General features: G+C 40.6%; 4 protein-coding genes across 5 annotated transcripts; 2 read left to right on the top strand and 2 right to left on the bottom strand.

Annotated features, from left to right (window-relative positions):
* The first annotated feature begins 157 nt into the window (after positions 1–157).
* Positions 158–3,724, top strand: LOC133475770 (gastrula zinc finger protein XlCGF57.1-like). 2 transcript variants are annotated; one of them, XM_061769162.1, is made up of 3 exons: positions 158–712; positions 950–1,048; positions 1,107–3,724. In XM_061769162.1, exons 1-3 carry the CDS (start codon positions 631–633, stop codon positions 2,333–2,335), a joined length of 1,410 nt encoding a protein of 469 aa, XP_061625146.1. In that variant the 5' UTR covers positions 158–630; the 3' UTR covers positions 2,336–3,724. The 2 variants fall into 2 exon arrangements, with proteins under 2 accessions (XP_061625146.1, XP_061625147.1); XM_061769163.1 differs by lacking the exon at positions 950–1,048.
* A 746-nt stretch (positions 3,725–4,470) lies between these two features.
* LOC133475766 (gastrula zinc finger protein XlCGF57.1-like) lies at positions 4,471–7,482 on the top strand. Its single transcript, XM_061769158.1, has 4 exons — positions 4,471–4,589; positions 4,674–4,750; positions 5,833–6,054; positions 6,159–7,482. Exons 2-4 carry the CDS (start codon positions 4,678–4,680, stop codon positions 7,310–7,312), a joined length of 1,449 nt encoding a protein of 482 aa, XP_061625142.1. The 5' UTR covers positions 4,471–4,589; positions 4,674–4,677; the 3' UTR covers positions 7,313–7,482.
* A 1,825-nt stretch (positions 7,483–9,307) lies between these two features.
* On the bottom strand, positions 9,308–12,217 carry LOC133474814 (gastrula zinc finger protein XlCGF8.2DB-like). The gene is made up of 3 exons (XM_061766859.1): positions 12,211–12,217; positions 11,385–11,795; positions 9,308–11,280 (listed from the first exon to the last, which is right to left on the bottom strand). Exons 1-3 carry the CDS (start codon positions 12,215–12,217, stop codon positions 10,538–10,540), a joined length of 1,161 nt encoding a protein of 386 aa, XP_061622843.1. The 3' UTR covers positions 9,308–10,537.
* Positions 12,218–15,007: 2,790 nt separating this feature from the next.
* Positions 15,008–18,693, bottom strand: LOC133475789 (zinc finger protein OZF-like). The gene is made up of 2 exons (XM_061769210.1): positions 18,486–18,693; positions 15,008–17,305 (listed from the first exon to the last, which is right to left on the bottom strand). Exons 1-2 carry the CDS (start codon positions 18,610–18,612, stop codon positions 16,251–16,253), a joined length of 1,182 nt encoding a protein of 393 aa, XP_061625194.1. The 5' UTR covers positions 18,613–18,693; the 3' UTR covers positions 15,008–16,250.
* Positions 18,694–18,839: the final 146 nt, after the last annotated feature.

Raw genomic sequence — 18,839 nt, 5'->3', positions numbered from 1 at the left:
AAATGCCTTACGTTGTTTAGATTAGTTCTTTCAATTAAAAAAATGAATGAACCCCCCTCAAGTGGAAGTCATTTGACTCGAATCTCCCATTTCTGCTTTAACTATTATTAATTTCCATTAACAGTGTTGTGAGACGATAGAGATGCTGTAGGACGGCCTGAACCTGGTTGCAAAGAAACCAAAAATAACATGCTCATTAAACAATACAATATATGTTTACCACAGATAAATCTTGCCACATCTTTCCAGTTTCATAGGTGAGCTCCCAAGTCCAGAAAAGATGTGATACAGTTTCAGGACAGAGCAAAATGGATACTTATTATCAATATCAGCTCTAAATCTTTTAATGAAACGCTTTACAGGATAAATGTGTAGAATTTGAAAGGAAACCTCTGCATAAAGAAGTAAGATTGCCTTCGTGGTTTGTTTCTCGAGTTGAAGCGCCTCGGATTTGGCCGCAAGGTGGCACCCGTGTGTTGTTGTCGTCGAGCTCACCTGCCGTAAAAGCAACGCCGAAGAAGAAATTGGCGGGGCTTCAATGCGACGCAGAAGCGACGCGACAGCGAGGCGAAAAAAAGGTCAAAACGTTGGTACGGGATAATAACATAATCTGACTGTTGGACAAAAACAATGATGTCGGACGAGGAGAGCGAGCGACAACGAATACATCTGGAAGCTGATGCCAAGAATCACATCGTGTTGTACATGAAAGGTCCGTCCACTTGTCCATTAGTCTTATACTTTGATCATTTTCGCGCATGAATTAAGTACATGGACTGTCACTAAGGGGATTGTTGGTTTTCATAGTGAAATAACAGCACCACAAATAGACAATAAAAGACAATATATGTGAATAAGTGGTTTTGAAAGTCATTCTGTAACTTTTAACCTCACAAAGACCTTCCACAACAAATGCGTTTTTAATTACCGACTTTTTTTTTTTTTTAAGCGTGTAGCATGAATTTAGTTCCTCGTTGGACCAAACAGCAAGCAAAACAAACGTATGGCAGCCATCTGGGATTTCCCAGCCATACGGAACACTGCCTAGGTAAAAAAATGTATGGCAGTAGCTGTAGTAACATAATGGACTTGCTCATGTCCTCCAGGCACCCAGCAGCTGATTGGTCATCAGGAAGAACTTCCAGCCAAATCACAGTGTTGGAGCTCCAGTTTGAAGCAAGAGGATCCACAGCACCCCGGGGTTAAAGTGGAAGAGGAGGACCAACATCCGCTCCACATTAAAGAGGAAGATGTTCCACAGACCCCCCTCGTTGAAGAAGAAGAGGAGGACGCACAGAACCTCCACATTAAAGAGGAAGAGGAGGAGGCTGATGTCAGCAATTTGCCACTGACTGGTGTTTCTGTGAAGAGTGAAGACGAACCACCCGAGTTGTCACAGTGTCATCATCACAGTCTAAGTGGAGACCATTGTGGAGGACCACCACCAGACAACCTCTTAGCTCCACTGTCAGATTGTGACGACATGGAAGAATCTTTGAGGAGCGACACAGACTGTGAAGGTGATGACAAATGGACAAAATGCTCTGAAAAAGAGACAACTCTTTGCAGCAAGGAAACTTCAGAAAAATGTAAAAAACGTGTTACCTGCTCAGTGTGTGGTACAAGTTTTGCTAAAAAACATATACTTAGACACATGAGAACACACACAGGTGAAAAACCCTATAGTTGCTCAACTTGTGGTAAAACATTCTCTCGTAAGGAACATTTGGAACCACACATGAGAATACACTCAGGAGAAAAACCCTTTAGTTGCACAATTTGTGGTAAAACATTCTCTCATAAGGAAACTATGGGAGCACACATGAGATCGCACACGAGAGAAAACCCCTTTTGTTGCTCAACTTGCAGTAAAACATTCTCTCATAAGGAAACAATGGTAACACACATGCAATCACACAGTGGAGAAAATCTCTTTTGTTGCACAACTTGTGGTAAAACATTTTCGCGAAAGTCAAACATGGTAACACACACGAGAATGCACACGGGAGAAAAACCTTTTCATTGCTCATTGTGCGATAAAACATTCTCTCATAAGTCACACTTGGTATCACACGTGAAAATACACACAGGAGAAAAACCCTTTAGTTGTTCAGTATGCGGTAAAGCATTCTCTCGAAAGCAACATTTGGAATCACACACAAGAACACACACAGGAGAAAAACCCTTCAGATGCTTACTTTGTGGTGGAACCTACGCGCATAGGTCCAGTTTGACTGAACACATGTGGACACATCAGAAAGGGAAAGCAGGTGTTTTACAGTCGTCCCCCCGTAATGCTGCGGCATCCAAAGTCAAAGAAAAAGGCGGAAGTTAGCGAAAGGGGCGAAGAGGCGTGAGGGCGATCAGGCCAACGGAAGTGTCGTAATTTCCAGTTGACAGTCAGTCATTTGAACTATAGTGGCACCTCGACTTACGAGTGACCTGAGCTCAAGTTGTTCGAGATACGAGCCATCGCTCAGCCGTTTTATTTTGCGTTGTTGTTGTTGTCTTGCGTTGCAGACAAAAATATGAGTATACGAGTGTTAAGTAGGGCCAGCGAGCTTCACAACAATCAGGAGGCTGCTAGAACAATTAAAAATCACAGGGGTTCCACCCCTGAATGGGATTAAATGGTTATTTTTCAACTAGTTGTCAATCAAACATTCACGCTGTCAGGGGTGACTGTAGGGTCCAAATTTTAGGATCAGTTTAGTGGTGCTGAGCTCCCGCTGAGGCAGGATAAATTTCACTGTTTTGTACATTTTAATGGAATTTCATTGCTACATTTATGAAAGAGAAGCAACACTTCAGGAGAAAGTCTAAGTAAACCATCAAATCTGATAAAGGTTATTCAAATATTGAGCCTCAGCTAAAGAGGTATGGATTTACAGTAGGAGGAAAAAGTATGTGAACAATGAGGAATTTCTTAAATTTCAGCATGAATTGGTCATAAAATGTGGTATGATCTTCATCTAAATCACAAGAATGAACCAACAGTCTGCTTAAACTAATACCACCGTGATTTTTTAAAAATAAAAAATAATTGTATAGCAATATAGTAATATATTAAAAAAAAAACAGATTTTTTTTGGACCCTGCTCACATGCATATATTTATTCTTTGTCCTCAGGAAAAAACAATTACTCTTATGATTGCAGCTTCCTGAGTTTCGAAGAGACTGTCTTCTTCGTGGTTTCATTATGTATTATACTGCTCCCTGGTGACCAAGGCGTGCGTACCAGAAGGAGAAGAACAATGCCTACTGAATTATTTAATTCTTTACATTCTATTTAATTATGTTATTACTGTATGTTATTAGGCGGCACGGTGGACGACTGGTTAGCACATCTGCCTCACGGTTCTGAGGACCCGGGTTCAAATCCCGGCCTCGCCTGTGTGAAGTTTGCATATTCTCCCCGTGCCTGTGTGGGTTTTCTCCGGGTACTTCGGTTTCCTCCTACATCCCAAAAACATGCATGGGAGGTTAATTGAAGACTCTAAATTGCCCGTAGGTGTGAATGTGTGTGCGAATGGTTGTTTGTTTCTATGTGCCCTGCGATTGGCTGGCGACCAGTTCAGGGTGTACCCCGCCTCTCGCCCAAAGATAGCTGGGATAGGCTCCAGTGAGGATAAGCGGTACGGAAAATGAATGAATGTGTGTTATTCTAAAGTGCAATACTGTAGCATGCTGTTTTTCATATTAAAAAAAAAAACATTACAAACATTTTTGGAACTGATTTCTGGCATTTTCTTTCATTTCGGCGGGGAAAGATGATTTGAGATGTAAAATACCCAAAAAAAGAATAACATAAAAATGAGATCTCGTGAATGATGGCAGGCGGCGAACCTTAACCATTTGGCCAAGGAGGTAATGATCTCAAATTCATTTAGCAGCATAATGAACAAAGTCCCCTAAAGAACATGATGATTGTACAGTTTTTGCATTGCACTTAATCCGATTTTTTTAAACCAGAAAAAGTTGTTTAATTCATTTGTTTTATCAGTGATTCCCAACTTTAATTGAGCCAAGGCTTGTATTTTACATTGGAAAACTTTCACATTACACAACCAAACAAAAACGTCACAAAAGGTGGATGCACAAGTCAGTTATGTACTTTCTGCCATCTAAGAGAAGAGCATTTATTTGTTCTGTAACTATAGGCCACGGGCATCGATCGATGAACAAAGATACATTATTTGTTGTAAAAAAAAAAATTATATTCTCACCAATTAAGTGCAATTTGATGATTTCCCCCGGCACACTAATAACGTGTGCGTCATGCCACAGTGGTAGTAGTTGCTGTCATTCAATGCATGATACGCAGCAATACTGCATACATACGAGTGGCTCTGCTCGTAACAACATGCAGGCGTTTGTGGAAACAAGAGTGTTGATCGTGTTTGAGTTTAGTTCCACGGGAAAAAAAAAAGCATGAAGTGGACGTGTTGTGACGGGCAATGGCGTGACGTCATATTATATCGACGTCTCCGTCAAATGACGAAACCAACCTTAAACCACCATCGAAGAAGAAAAAGGCGGATGTTAGCGTGGCTTCGAGACCCCAGGTTAACGACGCGACGACCACCAGGTTCAATCGAGCCGAAAGAAACATTTAAAAAGTTGTAGTAGTTGGTAATGGAGCGACTAATAACATATTCCGACTGTTTAACAGAACAATGGCGTCCTCCGAGCAGAAAGCGCGACAACGTAAACAACTGGAACCTGTTGGAAAGAATCACATCGCTTTAGGTTTGTGGACTTTTTAACTCGTTTTCATTCATGAATAAAGTCAAAGGTTTATTAATTAAAGTGAATAATATTCATAGTAAAATAACAGTAATATAAATAAGAATGAAAGACAATGCATGTGGATAAGCGGGTTTGCTCACTCGTTATGTACTGTAAGTGCATTGGCCAAAACAGGCTAAAACAACTTTGCTCTCAAAAAAAATCTTTTTACCACAACCACAGGTTTGCTCCGAACATACAGGAGGAGGGGCTGGTATTTATATGTATATAAAAAAATTAGTGGTCTTTATGGCAAATAAAAGCATATTTCAAATAGAGCAGGGCATTGGGCAAAAATATCAAATACACAACAACTGCAGCAAAATGTCAAGTAACTTAAGCTCAGATATAACCAGTAGAGTGCATATACCCACACGTTCAGATAAGCTGCATAATTAAGAGACCCACACATGCATAGAGAGAAGTAATATAAGTAATATTCATCACAGCACAAACAAACTATATTTTAAACAAAAAGGGTTAACAGAAAGGGTTCAAAATAGACATGAAGCCTAACTCCTGTAGAATAAAGTATAGCTTCAATATTTCTCTTTTTGCCCGTTGCGATACTGCACAATTGCCTAAACAAAGAAAACCATTACTAAAAAGAAAAAAAAGAAAATACAAATAACTAAAAGAAAAGAAAACAAACAGAAAGGCCTGTTAACTCAATGTAAGTGTGGGGAAAATAGTCACAGACCAATGCACTTGCAAACAGTCCTACAGGCAATATAAAACAACTGTGTAACAAGTGTACCAATTTAAAAAAAAATATATATATATATGTAATTCATTCTGTAAGGACCGATTACATCATACAATTAAAACATTAATGACACTCAGTCCAGAAACCAGCATCTACAGACAGATTGGCATCTGCTATTGGGGTTAATGACTAACAGAGAGTTTGACTGTGCTTGGGCTGTCCACCAATATGTCTGAAAGTTTACTTTTCCATCATACAATGACTATTATGTTGTTTTTGCTTGAAAACTTGTCGACTGTATGGTAGAAGTTATAGTCACATTACCTGTGTCCTGCAGACGTCCAGAAGCTGATTGTTCTTCAGGAAAAGCATTCCCCCAAGTCGCAGGAGAGCAGTTTGGAGCAAGAGGCTCCAGAGCCCTTCCACATCAAAAAGGAAGATGAAGATCCACAGCTCCCACATGTTAAAGAGGAGGAGGAGGCTGACATCAGCAAGTTGCTATTGACCGCTGTCTCTGTGAAGAGTGAAGATGACAAAGACAAACCACGCGAGTCATTTGGTTAACACTACTTTGACCATTCTGACGTTATAACACACATCATAATGTCTCATATATTTGTCTCACGTGAGCTCAACTGTGTTCGTGTTGTTTGTGTCCTGCAGATGTTCAGCAGCCGATTGGTCAGCAGGAGGAGCTTCCACCTCAGTCGCAGTGGGGGAGCTCCAGTTTGCAGCAAGAGCATCCACGGCATCTCCACATTAAAGACGAAAAGGAGGACGCTGGCATCAGTAAATTGCCACTGACTGATGTCACTGTGGAGACTGAAGACAAACAACCCAAGTTGTCACGACTTCATTTTCATAGTCCAAGTGGAGACCCCTGTGTAGGACCACCACCAGACAACTTCTTAGCTCCACTGTCAGACAGTGATGACATTGAAGAATCTTTGTCAAGCGACGTAGACTGTGAAGGTGATGACAAACAGTTGAAATGCTATGAAAAGGAGACAACTCCTGGCAGCAAGGAAACTTCACAAGCACGTAGAAAATGTTTTACCCACTCAGTTTGTGTCAAACATTTTGCTAAAAGACATCACACTATTAGCTACATTAGAACACACACAGGAGAAAAATCCTTTCCCTGTTCACTGTGTGGGAAAACATTCTCTCGAAAGGAACATTCGGACTCGCATATGAGAACACACACAGGAGAAAAACCCTTTTGTTGCTCAACGTGTGGTAAACGATTCTCTGTCAAGCCAAACATGTTATCACATATGAGAACACACACAGGAGAAAAACCCTTTCGCTGCTCAATGTGTGATAAAACATTCTCTCATAAGGCACATGTGGCATCGCACATGAGAAAACACACAGGAGAAAAACCCTTCAGTTGCTCAACTTGTGGTAAAACATTCTCTCATAAGCCAAACATGGTCACACACATGAGAACACATACAGGAGAAAACCCCTTTTGTTGCAGAGTTTGTGGTAAAACATTCTCTCGGAAGGAACATGTGGCATCACACATGAGAACACATACAGGAGAACAACCATTTTCTTGCTCAATTTGTGGTAAAGGATTCACTTTAAAGCCGAACATGGTATCACACATGAGAATACATACAGGAGACAAACCCTTTCGTTGCTCAACTTGTGGCAAAACATTTTCTCGAAAGCCAAACATGGTAGCACACATGAGACTACACACAGGAGAAAAACCTTTTTGTTGCTCATCTTGTGGTAAAACATTCTCTAGGAAGCCAAACATGGTGAAACACATGAGAATACACAAAGAAAAACGTCATTGCTCATAGTGTGATAAAACATTCTGTCGTAGGCCACACGTAAAACATAAGAACACGCACAGGTGATTTAACTCTTTTGGCGAAGGTTATGCTCACAAGTGTTTCACTGCAGATGTGGACACTAAAGGAGAATAAATGTTTTACAGTATTCTCTGCAATACTGCGGCATTTGAAACAGACCACATATTGTTTTTATTGAGTTTTTTCTGAAAAGTTGCAAATCCTTTATGCTCCCAAAATGTTTAAAATGGCCTTTAATAATAGTTATCCTGTAAATGAACCACACATTAGTATTGAAAAACAACAAAATATCACTTCAAACTCATCTTGTCTCAATGAATCTTTTAGAAAAATGCACAAGTGGGGAAGGTGCTCTGTGACTTATGCTAACAACCCAGGCTAAATTTAGCACCCCCCCCCCCCCCACCCCTCGACATACTGTACTTTTATAATTGTTTCCCAATATTCTTAATACTCAAATACACTTTTGACTACAGAAAATAACAAAAATAGTGTGGCGACAGTGAAGCTGTGCAATTTCTTTGCATTTTTTCTTTTTATATTTTCTGCACCTTCACCGTGGATTATATGATAATAACTTCCCAGTCATTTTCCACGACACTTTAGAAAATAAGAGTTTTGCGTATTCGGTCAAATGCTTTCGGGCAGATGGGCAGCAGTTTCTTCAAATCACCAGCAACAACTTAGTACTTGTTAAGCGATATTGTTGTCTCATAAATAACTTATTGGTTTGAGGGAGTAAATGTAATCTAATTACTTTCCCGGGTACAGTAGCGCGTTATCATGCTTGTTACTCAAAATGGGGGTAATTTTGGAGTAACGTGTCACCGGTATCACCGTTAATTATTCATTCATCTTCCGTTCCATTTATCTTTACTAGGGTCGCGGGCGTGCTGGAGCCTATCCCAGCTATCTCCGGGGGAGAGGCGGGGTACACCCAGAACTGGTTGCCAGCCAATCGCAGGGCACATAGAAACAAACAACTATTCACACTCACATTCACACCTACGGGCAATTTGGGGTCTTCAATTAACCTAGCCTGCATGTTTTTGGGATGTGGGAGGAAACCGGAGAACAGGTTTAGTGCCTGTCTCCAACTTCTCCAGGGTCAGAGGTCATTACCAGTGGGAGATCAGCTCTTCTTGGGTGCCAGGAGGATAAAAGAAAAGTGCAGTTTATCCTCACAGATTCTTCTGTGATCGAGCGGCAATCCACGCCACACTGGGATCGAGGATATGAGAAGATTAGTCGCCGAGAGATGTCTCACAGCTACACGGGATCTTAATCTCGTGCCGCCCACGTCTCCTCATCGGCTAACCCATATGCAAACGCTTGGTCAAGTAGGTCGACTTTACCTTATCAGAATAATAGGGTTGATGCAATAGATATTCTGAGGTGTGTACATTTAGCATAGTACAACTGACCTCAACCTCAACCTCAACTGCTGTGGATCCATCCATCCATCCATCCATTTTCTGAGCCGCTTCTCCTCACTAGGGTCGCGGGCGTGCTGGAGCCTATCCCAGCTGTCATCGGGCAGGAGGCGGGGTACACCCTGAACTGGTTGCCAGCCAATCGCAGGGCACATAGAAACAAACAACCATTCGCACTCAGTCATGCCGACGGGCAATTTAGAGTCTCCAATTAATGCATGTTTTTGGGATGTGGGAGGAAACCGGAGTGCCCGGAGAAAACCCACGCAGGCACGGGGTGAACATGCAAACTCCACACAGGCGGGGACGGGGATTGAACCCCGCACCTCAGAACTGTGAGGCTGACGCTCTAACCAGTTGACCACCGTGCCGCCGCTGTAGATCCAGTCTTCTGTATAACATACTCATTTCAACCTCCAGATTCCATTTGTCAAAGTCCCTCATCTCTTCCTTATGTTATCCATAGATTAGTTGCTATAACAAGTCATCTTGTTTTGTGTTTGTTGAAGGAATGTACACGGCGTAACAAACTCCAGTATGTGGCAGCGTTTAAGATATGAGACTGAACACATTTTCGCTGCTTTTATTAAAACTGGGTGGTTCTCCAAAGTAAACTTCAACTGGAATATTGTTAAGTTTAAATTGTTTCGTTGAAAGTTATGCTTTTGTTTATTAGACCAAAAGTAGAGTGCTGACATTATGATCTTTGTCAATTCATCATGTTACCCAACAACTGACATACCATATTATTTAAAATAGAAATAATTATGTATGGAAAATAGTTTTTATTCTGCATTCAAGATACATTTGACAAGTTGATCAGTCTATGATTTGTAATAAATATTTGTTTCAAAACACTCAACAAAACCAAAAGACGTGCAGTAAAACTTAACATATCGGAACATATTCTGCAACTGGGAAACTCAAATATAAAATCTTAAAGGGCCACACAGAAAATTTTCAATGAGGCAAAGGTCCACTTATTGAGGTCAGTTAGGCCACATATGACAATACTGTAATATTCAAAACAACAATAAAAGTACAAACAAAAATAAATGTTAGCATTTTGACACAAATTGAAATAGTTGAATCATCACTTCATCCATCCATTCATTTTTTACACCGCTCATCCTCACCAGGGTCACAAGTGTGCTGGCGCCTTCCACTGCTGACTTCGGGCGAGAGATGGGGTACATGCGCCCTTGACTGGTCGCCAGCCAAGCTCGGGGCACACACGCAGACAAACATAGACAAACTTATTGATCCGACTCCTTTATTGATTCTCTTATGAAACTCATTGGGTGAGGGAATGAAATCATTTGACGTTATTATATACATCATGATATGATAATGTTTATGCAAAGAGCTGTACAATATGGAGAAGATTTTACAGCCTATACAGGTCGTTTTATATTGCGATAACACTTCTGATATAATACATTTGCTTAAATTGCTTGCTAAAGGGTCGTGGGAGTGCTCAAGCCTATCCCAGCTATCATCGGGCAGGAGGCGGGGTACACCCTGAACTGGTTGCCAGCCAATCGCAGGGCACATACAAACAAACAACCATTCGCACTCACACTGACACCTACGGGCAATTTAGTCTTCAATCAACCTACCATGCGTGTTTTTGGGATGTGGGAGGAAACCGGAGTGCCCGGAGAAAACCCACGCAGGCACGGGGAGAACATGCAAACTCCACACAGGTGGGTCCGGGGATTGAACCCCGGTCCTCAGAACTGTGAGGCAGACGCTCTAACCAGTCGGTCACCGTGCCGCCTCAAGTAGTCATTTGAGCGTAATTTCCACCACAAACTGAACTAAAGTGGGCTTCTCGTATGTTGTGTGAAACCATGTTTAGTTTTCGGGAGAATGTTTTACCACAAGTTGAGCAACAAAAAGGTTTTTCTCCAGTGTGTATTCTCATGTGTGTTACCATGTTTTGCTTCCGAGAGAATGTTTGACCACAAGCTGAGCAACGAAAGGGTTTTTCACCCGTGTGTATTCTCATGTGTAATATCATGTGCGAATTATGAGAGAATGTTTTACCACACAATGAGCAACTGAAAGGTTTTTCTCCTGTGTGTATTCTCATGTGCGATGCCACATGTGCCTTATGAGAGAATGTTTTACCACACAATGAGCAACTGAAAGGTTTTTCTCCTGTGTGTATTCTCATGTGCTTTTCCACGTTTGGCTTGAGAGTGAATCTTTTACTACAAATGGAACAACAAAAAGGTTTTTCTCCAGTGTGTGTTCTCATGTGTGATGCCACATGTTCCTTTCGAGAGAATGTTTTACCACAAACTGCACAAGGAAAGGGGTTTTCTCCACTGTGTGATCTCATGTGTGTTATCATGGTCTCCTTATGAGAGAATGCTTTACCACAAGTTGAGCAACTAAAGGGTTTTTCTCCAGTGTGTTTTCTCGTGTTTTTTTCCCCCAAATTTTTTTTAGACAATGTTGCACTGCAAACTGAGCAACTAAAGGAGTTTTCAGTTGAGCGTGTCTTGTGTGTCCAATAGAATGTGTTATTTTAACAAAGCTTTTAACACAAACTGAGCGCGTTAAACATTTTTGGAACGTTTGCGAAGTTTCCTGATTGCCAAGTGCTGTCTTGTCGTCACCTTCACAGTCTGCTTCGTTGTTCAAAGGTTCTTCCATGTCGTCACTGTCTGACAGTGGAGCTAAGAGCTTGTGTGGTGGTGCTCCTCCACGATGGTCTCCACTTGGACTGTGAGAATGAAGCTGTGTCCACTTGGGTGGTTTGTCTTCGTCGTCTTCACTCTTCACTAAAACAACAGTCAGTGGCAACATGCTGATGTCAGGCTCCTCCTCTTCCCCCTTTACGTAGAGGGACTGTGGATCCTCTTCATCTTTAATGTGTGGGGGTTGTAGATCCTCCTCTTCCTCCTTCAACTGGAGGGGATGTGGATCTTTCTCTTCCTCTTTGATTTGGAGGGGCTGTGGCTGCTCTTGCTCCAAACTGGAGCTCACCCCTTCCAGCTCTTTCTCATGATCTATCAGCTGCTGGACATCTGCAAGACACAAGCAAGGTGAACATAGTTTGACCACAGTGGGACCAATTAAAACCATAAAAAAAGTTACTATATATATATAGGGGATTTTTAAAAGTCGGTATTGTTTTTCACTCTGGATAGTAAAATGTACTGAAGAGACCTGCGTTGTTGGTGTTCCTTAGGGTGATGTTTCTCGAGTTTTAGGATTTCCAACGCACTTAGGGCAAGTGAATGCAGCCCAACGAGAGGCGGAGACGTGCCACCTGTAATTTTAAAAAGCTAAACGGTGAGGTGAATGACTCAACCAGCAGACGTTACAGTGCAATCGAAGGTCACGTAATTAAAGCCATATGAAGAGACAAGTAGACACGTAATGACTGCAAACCCGCGTATCCATTGTCTTTTACTCCAAAATGTATTACTGTTATTTTACCATTCATATTAATCCCTTAACTTATTTTCAATAATGAACAAGACCAGTGCACATGTGGACAGATCTTGGATGTACAACACGATGTGATTCATGCCGACAGCTTCAAGTTGTTTTCGTTGTCGCTCGTTCAACTCGTACGACGCCATCGTTGTGTTGGAAAGTTAAAATATAAGTCGTTCCCACATCAACTAATACAACTTGATGATGTTTTTTTTCCCTCTCTCACAGGATTTCACCTGGTCGTCTTCCTTCTCCGTTTTTGTGCCGTCTCGAAGCCACGCTGTCTTCCGGCTTTTTCGTCTTCAATGGTGGTTTTTCGGCAGGTCAGCACGTGAGCATCCAAGGTAATGCACGGCTGCCATCTTGCGGCGCTATTGCCACCCAGTCAAAGTTTTTCTTCACTTGCTATAGTGTAAATATAGCAATTATACGGTATTCCTTCCACAGTTAACAAAAAGTAGGGATATTAAATCAAATCTAAGATGTATTAGATTGATATATTTGTTTTAATCCCCCAAAATGTATTCAGGTTCGCAACACATTTCTATGGGATAAATGTATTGCATCAGGTTCTAAACATAATTGATACTTTTTGAGTTGTTTGCACTGTTCATTACCGTGACGGGTTAAAGGGAGAGGTCAAACTTCACGAACAGGCATGTATGCATGTATGTCGTGACAAAGATGACTTTCGTTCTTGTTCTTCTTCAAGACTTTCGTTGTGCAGTGCAGTAACCATGAAACAGTGTCTTTAAAAGTCCTTTCAGAGTTAAATACAGCCCAAATAAAAATGAGACTCAGCAAAACGTGCATAATCAAACCAAAATAATCAAGAAATTACAAAATCAAAGGATGAACCATTTCATTTGTGAAGTCTCGCTCTGTTTACAATCCAGCGGGCATACGCCACATTCAAAGAGAGCACATTTAATGTGGAATCCGTGTGGGATTAAACGTGGAATGGACTCATATGTATAACAGTGTAAATATACTGTGCACTCAAAATAACCCAACACATACCCATTAATGTCTAAACCGCTGGCAACAAAAGTGTATGCACCCCTAAGTGAAAATGTCATGCTGCAGAAATATCGGAGGGATGTCCAGTTCTTGGAAATGTCAATGTTGTGCCATATTTTCTCCACCTGAAGACGATTGTGTTCAATATGTTCCATGCGCTATTTGATGCCTTTGGTTAGGTTCAGGATTATGGTTTCTCCTGTACCCTTTCTTTTCTGACCTTCTCCAGAGATACCTTTGAACAATGAGATTCTATTGATGCTGTGAAAGCTTTCTGCAAGATACGGCTTGTGTGATACGTGTGTGTATGTATGACGTGACTACAGAAATGTCAGGGAAAAGCAAACTACAACATCTGAACTTTATTTGGCGTTAATCAGAGGCACTTAAAATGGTGGCAGGTGCATGCTGGTTCCCATTTAACAAGAATTTGAATGTGATTGGTTAATTCTGAACACAGCCACATCGTCAGTTTTGAGGGTGTGCACACTTTTGTGGTGCAACCACATGATCTCATTTGTTTATTTTTACTCCCCCCCAATTGAGTTATACAGGTTATAGGCGACATCAATGGTGTAAAAGGTTTTGAAATTGGGAAATAACCTTGGTCTTATCTTTAATATCACAAAAACCTGACATTTGAACAGGGCTATGTAGACTTTTGTATCCACTGTATGTATGTATATTTACATGATATATTAATTAGAATATTTGTGTACATGCACGTGCACACTTAGACACGAAATGGTGCTCAAGCACCTGCACTTTTGGCCTGGATGAAAAAAAGTTATCTTTTTGCTTTTTTTCTTCAGCCATCAATATAAAAAATAAAATCACCCTCTCTGTCATCAATTCCGCCCAAAGTATTTTGATATTTGAGGGGCATTTATTTGAGTCCTTGGGAGAATTGTACATACTGTATGCTCCCACATTCATTTATTTGGGGTCAATCAAAGGCACCGGTGGGAGGTGTGTGCTGACCCCCATTCATTTATTTTCATTTTAGTTTACCTTTATTTAACCAGGTTGGTCCCATTGAGATTTTAAAAAAAATTAATTCGAGCACACCCTGGCCAGGCTGGACAGGCAGCAGCAAAAAAAACAAAAAACAAAAACAAAACAAAACAACCCCCAAAAAACAACACAACATTACATACAAAGAAAAACAAAGTACAATTTATCATGCATGACATTTTGGATTTTACTACCTATGAGTCATACTGTATCTAGGAATCAATTGTTCAAACAGCCGAGCTAAAACATCGACATTCAGTAAAAACTGCTTCCATTTCTTTCCTTTGAATGTGATTGCTTAATTCTGAACACACCCACATGCCTATTTATAAGAGGGTGTGTGCAGTTGTGCAACCACATCATCTCAATTGTTTATTTTATGTCCCCTCTCTCTCTTTTTTATTTTTTAATTTTTTTTTACAAGTGAGTTGTACAGATTATAGGTTATCTAATAGTCTCATTTTATGTGTAGCACAAAAACTTTTGTACTTACTTTTTAATCATTGTATTATTAACTGTATTATGTTACCAGTAATAAATACATAAGTTCAATATATACTACTGTTTTTTTTCCTTAAGTGTATGAATAATTTTTCATTCACCAAAGGCTGGGAGGTTATTTCTAAAAAGGGAAACTGAAGCCAAGCACAGTTGAGAACATATTGAATAGTCCCGACTGCCCCAGCCTTTAGAAACACAATCGTCTTTTGAAAACAATAAAACAACTTTAACAATAAACTTTTCATGTTCTATTGATTTGTTTATTTCATATCATACATTACCCACACATGAATTGAAAACAGATGAATGTACGTTGAAAGTAGGGCCGCACGATTACGGGCAAAATAATAATCACAATTATTTTGTTCAGTATTGTAATTGCGATTTTTCATCCCAATTACTCCTCATGCTAGGGAAAAATCTGTATTTTTATTGCACTACTTTTCAACAAACAATATGTAACTGTGTTCAGTTCAAAATGATTTTTTAAATGAGAATAAATTATAATGAAAGACATGTGAAAGACAAAGAAATTCTATTTTAGCAAGGGCTAACTGAATAAATGTGCTATTACAAAGTGCAATCACGAATTTCAACTTAATGGCCGCAAATACAGTTAACGCATAAAACGCAATAGCATTAGGCTGTAAGCAACGACTTTTCATTTGAAAATCCCTGTCAATATAGTGAATTGTCAAGGACGGACGAGTACGTTATTCTCCTTGACCGTTGGTCAGTCGTGCACGGTCACAAACTGCAAAGAACCTGACAGTCGTGATTTTCTTCTCTATTTACTCCCAGCGTTTTTTTTATTGCGGTCAGGCCAGCTGAAAAGTTGAAGTCAAGGCAGCCGCTATAACGATTCTTAATAGTGTTTTACCGTGTGACATGCCGCCTCTCCGCCAACGTGCTGCGAGGGCCAACTTCAAAATAAAAGCTTCATATATTACTACATTGGACATCTAGGCCATTTTAAGCTTTTATTTTGAAGTTGGCCACGGAGAAATGAAGCCTAACCATACGTTCGCCCCCTGGTGGCTGGCTGACTTGGTTGCAGGCACTGCTGCAAATGAAGCACTTTTCATATGCAGCAGTGTCCTCATTTTAAATGTAAAAATATCACAGTGGATAGGCTCATTTAATCAGTGGCAGCCAAAATCACGATCATGATTAAAATTCAATTAATTGTGCAGCCCTAGTTGAGAGCATGTTTAAGTAACTGACATCTTGACTGAGACCCTTGGAGGTTTTTGTTACCGGGGGCAGACCGTGGCGAAGTCTGGACTGGCAACAAGGGTTGCTTGCAACTTGCACAGGAAAGAAAGCATTGTGCAATCACTTTATACGTTCGCTAACTCTGTGGACCAAAAGGGAGAGGCCACAAGGTTGGCATGTTACTCATGCGTGAAGCCATTTATTTTGAACAAATCGCATTCAATTCAGGCGGGACGATTACGAAAATTAGGATTCGGGATTCGATTTTTCAAGTGAATCACAATTGCTCCTCATTTGTCCGTAGTTCCGCTTGGAAGAAAATGTTTTACGACACAATGAGCAACCAAAGGCGTTTTGTCATGTGTGTGTGTTCTCATGTGTGATTCCAAATAATCCTTTCGAGAAAATGTTTTACCACAAGTTGAGCAACAAAAGGGTTTTTCTCCTGTGTGTGTTCTCATGTGTCTTACCATACTTGGCTTCTGCGTGAATGTTTTACAACATATTGAGCAACTAAAGGGTTTTTCTCCTATGTGTATTCTCATGTGTAATACTAAGTTTGATTTACGAGAGAATGTTTTACTACAAGTTGAACAACCAAAGGGTTTTTCTCCAGTGTGCGTTCTCATGTGCGATTCCATATAATCCTTTCGAGAAAATGTTTGACCGCAAACTGAGCAACGAAAGGGTTTTTCTCCAGTGTGCGTTCTCATGTGTGATTCCACATGTTCCTTTCGAGAGAATGTTTTACCACAAGCTGAACACCGAAAAGGGTTTTCGCCAGTGTGTGACCTCATATGTGTTACCATAGTTTCCTTATGAGCGAAGGTTTTACTACAACTTGAGCAACTAAAATAGTTTTTTCCTGTGTGTGTTCTCCTGTGTCCAATAGCATTTCGTTTTCGAATAAAGCTTTTAAAGCAAACTGAGGGGGTTAAACTTTTTTTACGCGTTTGTGACGTTTCCTTTTTGGACCTTTGGAGCCGTTTGTTGTCACCTTTACAGTCTTTGTCACTCCTCAAAGGTTCTTCCATGTCGTCGCTGTCCGACAGTGGAGCAAATATGTTTTCTGGTGGTGGTCCCCCACAGTGGTTTCCACATGCACTGGGACGATGAAGTTGTGACCCTTCGGGTGGTCTCGGTTCATCTTTGTCTTTTTCACTCTTCACGGAGACACCAGTCAGTAGCAACATGCTGTTGTCAGCCTCCTCCTCTTCCTCTTTCACGTGGGGGGGCTCTTCCTCTTTGATTTGGAGGTGCTGTGGTTCCTCTTGCTCCAAAATGTATGTCCCCGCCTGTGGCGGAGGGGGAAGTTCTTCCTTACAACCAATCAGCTGCTGGACTTCTGCAAGACACAAAGAAGTCAGTTCTGTTATTATAACCACTGCCATACAGTCAACAACTTTTCTATAAAAACAACATTGTCATTATGCGATGGAGGAGTAAACTTTAAGACATATTGGTGGACAGCCTAAGTACAGAGTCAGAGAAGGTTTGTTTGTTTGTTAGCTGCTCGTCCCATTGGCTACAAAGAAATGGAAAAAGAACATGGAGAGAGAAAGGTGAACATAGTTTGACCACAGTGGGACCAATGTTCTGTGAAATAACTGGCTAGTCCAGTGCTTTCCAAACATTTTACCCAAATACCATCTCAAAAATAAGCACGTAAAGTCTAAGGACCACTAGAATGACCAACATTAAAATACAGTAGCGTCGTCGGCCCAAGTGTTCATCAAAAATGAAGCGTAGGTTTTATTCCTAAAAAGTTCATTTAATAATATGCGCAGTTGGAACATTAACACTGCACTTAAATATAGAAAATAAAAACGTTGAAACCGCTGCAACAACATGCACTTTGCACCTTTAATTTAACGACGGCTGAGTCGGGCCGAGAGTTTCGATTTCGGTACGAGTCGGGCCAGCCGAGGAGGCGCAGTTTCTGTTGACCACACTGGGAAAATAAATACAATTACTATATTATTATCAGCCTCTGAAAGATGTTTTGTTTTGAAAATCAGGTGCACCAGCCGATGCCGCTGTACACACCTTGGTCTTGTGAGACAAAATGTAAAAAAGTAAGCTCTTAAACCAGCAAAAATTAGTAAAATTGAGTAAAAAAAAAAAAAATACATATTTGTCTTGGAGTCTTGTTTCCATTTCTAACTTTCTATCTCAAATACTACTCATACTACTCACCATTAGTGAGTAGTATTTTTAATCATGAGTTTTTTGTTTCTATGCAAGTCCGTCAAAATATTGCTTTACATGAAACCCGTCGACAAGGAAATAAACCCACGCTAAACAAGCTTGAAGATGTCAATATTTTTAAAACATGTAGATAGAGGGAAGGCATGTTTGATGAATATAGATATTTAAAGCACTCGTGGAACGTCTTTGAAAGGTTTCAATTGCATCATGACTGCAAACCCGTGTCGCCATTGTCTTCTGTTCCCAATTGTATTACTGTTATTTACCTATCAATATTAATCCATTTAAAAGTAAAATACCAGTGCACGTGGACAGACCTTGGATGTACAACACGATGTGATTCTTTCCAACAGCTTCCAGTTGTTTTCGTCGTCGCTCGTTTTCCTCGTACGACGCCATTGTTGTGTTGAAAAGATAAAATATGTTATAAGTCGCTAGAACCATCTACTTCAACCTCTTGATGTTTTTTCACAGGATTTCAACTGGACTTCGTCGTCTTGTTTCTACGTTTTTGTGCCACTTCCGGCTTTTTCGTCTTGGAAGGTGGTTTTACGGCAGGTGAACATCAACAGTCATGCACGGCTGCCATCTTGCGGCGGTATTGACGACGTTTCAAGATTTATTGTTATTGTTTTCAACGAAATTGCCGAATCTGAAGGGATTTTCTTGAC

This window comes from Phyllopteryx taeniolatus, chromosome 3 (assembly GCF_024500385.1).
Source record: "Phyllopteryx taeniolatus isolate TA_2022b chromosome 3, UOR_Ptae_1.2, whole genome shotgun sequence".
Lineage (NCBI taxonomy): Eukaryota > Metazoa > Chordata > Actinopteri > Syngnathiformes > Syngnathidae > Phyllopteryx > Phyllopteryx taeniolatus.
This window is presented reverse-complemented; position numbering and strand designations above follow the sequence as displayed.

Coding starts and splice junctions, on each gene's coding strand:
- LOC133475770 (XM_061769162.1), top strand. CDS start 631: ATGATGTCGGACGAGGAGAGCGAGCGACAACGAATACATCTGGAAGCT. Junction 713..949: donor CATCGTGTTGTACATGAAAG/GTCCGTCCACTT, acceptor TTTTTTTTTAAG/CGTGTAGCATGAATTTAGTT. Junction 1,049..1,106: donor CCATACGGAACACTGCCTAG/GTAAAAAAATGT, acceptor CATGTCCTCCAG/GCACCCAGCAGCTGATTGGT.
- LOC133475766 (XM_061769158.1), top strand. CDS start 4,678: ATGGCGTCCTCCGAGCAGAAAGCGCGACAACGTAAACAACTGGAACCT. Junction 4,751..5,832: donor AAAGAATCACATCGCTTTAG/GTTTGTGGACTT, acceptor TGTGTCCTGCAG/ACGTCCAGAAGCTGATTGTT. Junction 6,055..6,158: donor CAAACCACGCGAGTCATTTG/GTTAACACTACT, acceptor TGTGTCCTGCAG/ATGTTCAGCAGCCGATTGGT.
- LOC133474814 (XM_061766859.1), bottom strand. Junction 11,281..11,384: donor CAACGAAGCAGACTGTGAAG/GTGACGACAAGA, acceptor ATAACACATTCT/ATTGGACACACAAGACACGC.
- LOC133475789 (XM_061769210.1), bottom strand. CDS start 18,612: ATGGTTCTAGCGACTTATAACATATTTTATCTTTTCAACACAACAATG. Junction 17,306..18,485: donor CATCGTGTTGTACATCCAAG/GTCTGTCCACGT, acceptor TGTGTCTTGCAG/AAGTCCAGCAGCTGATTGGT.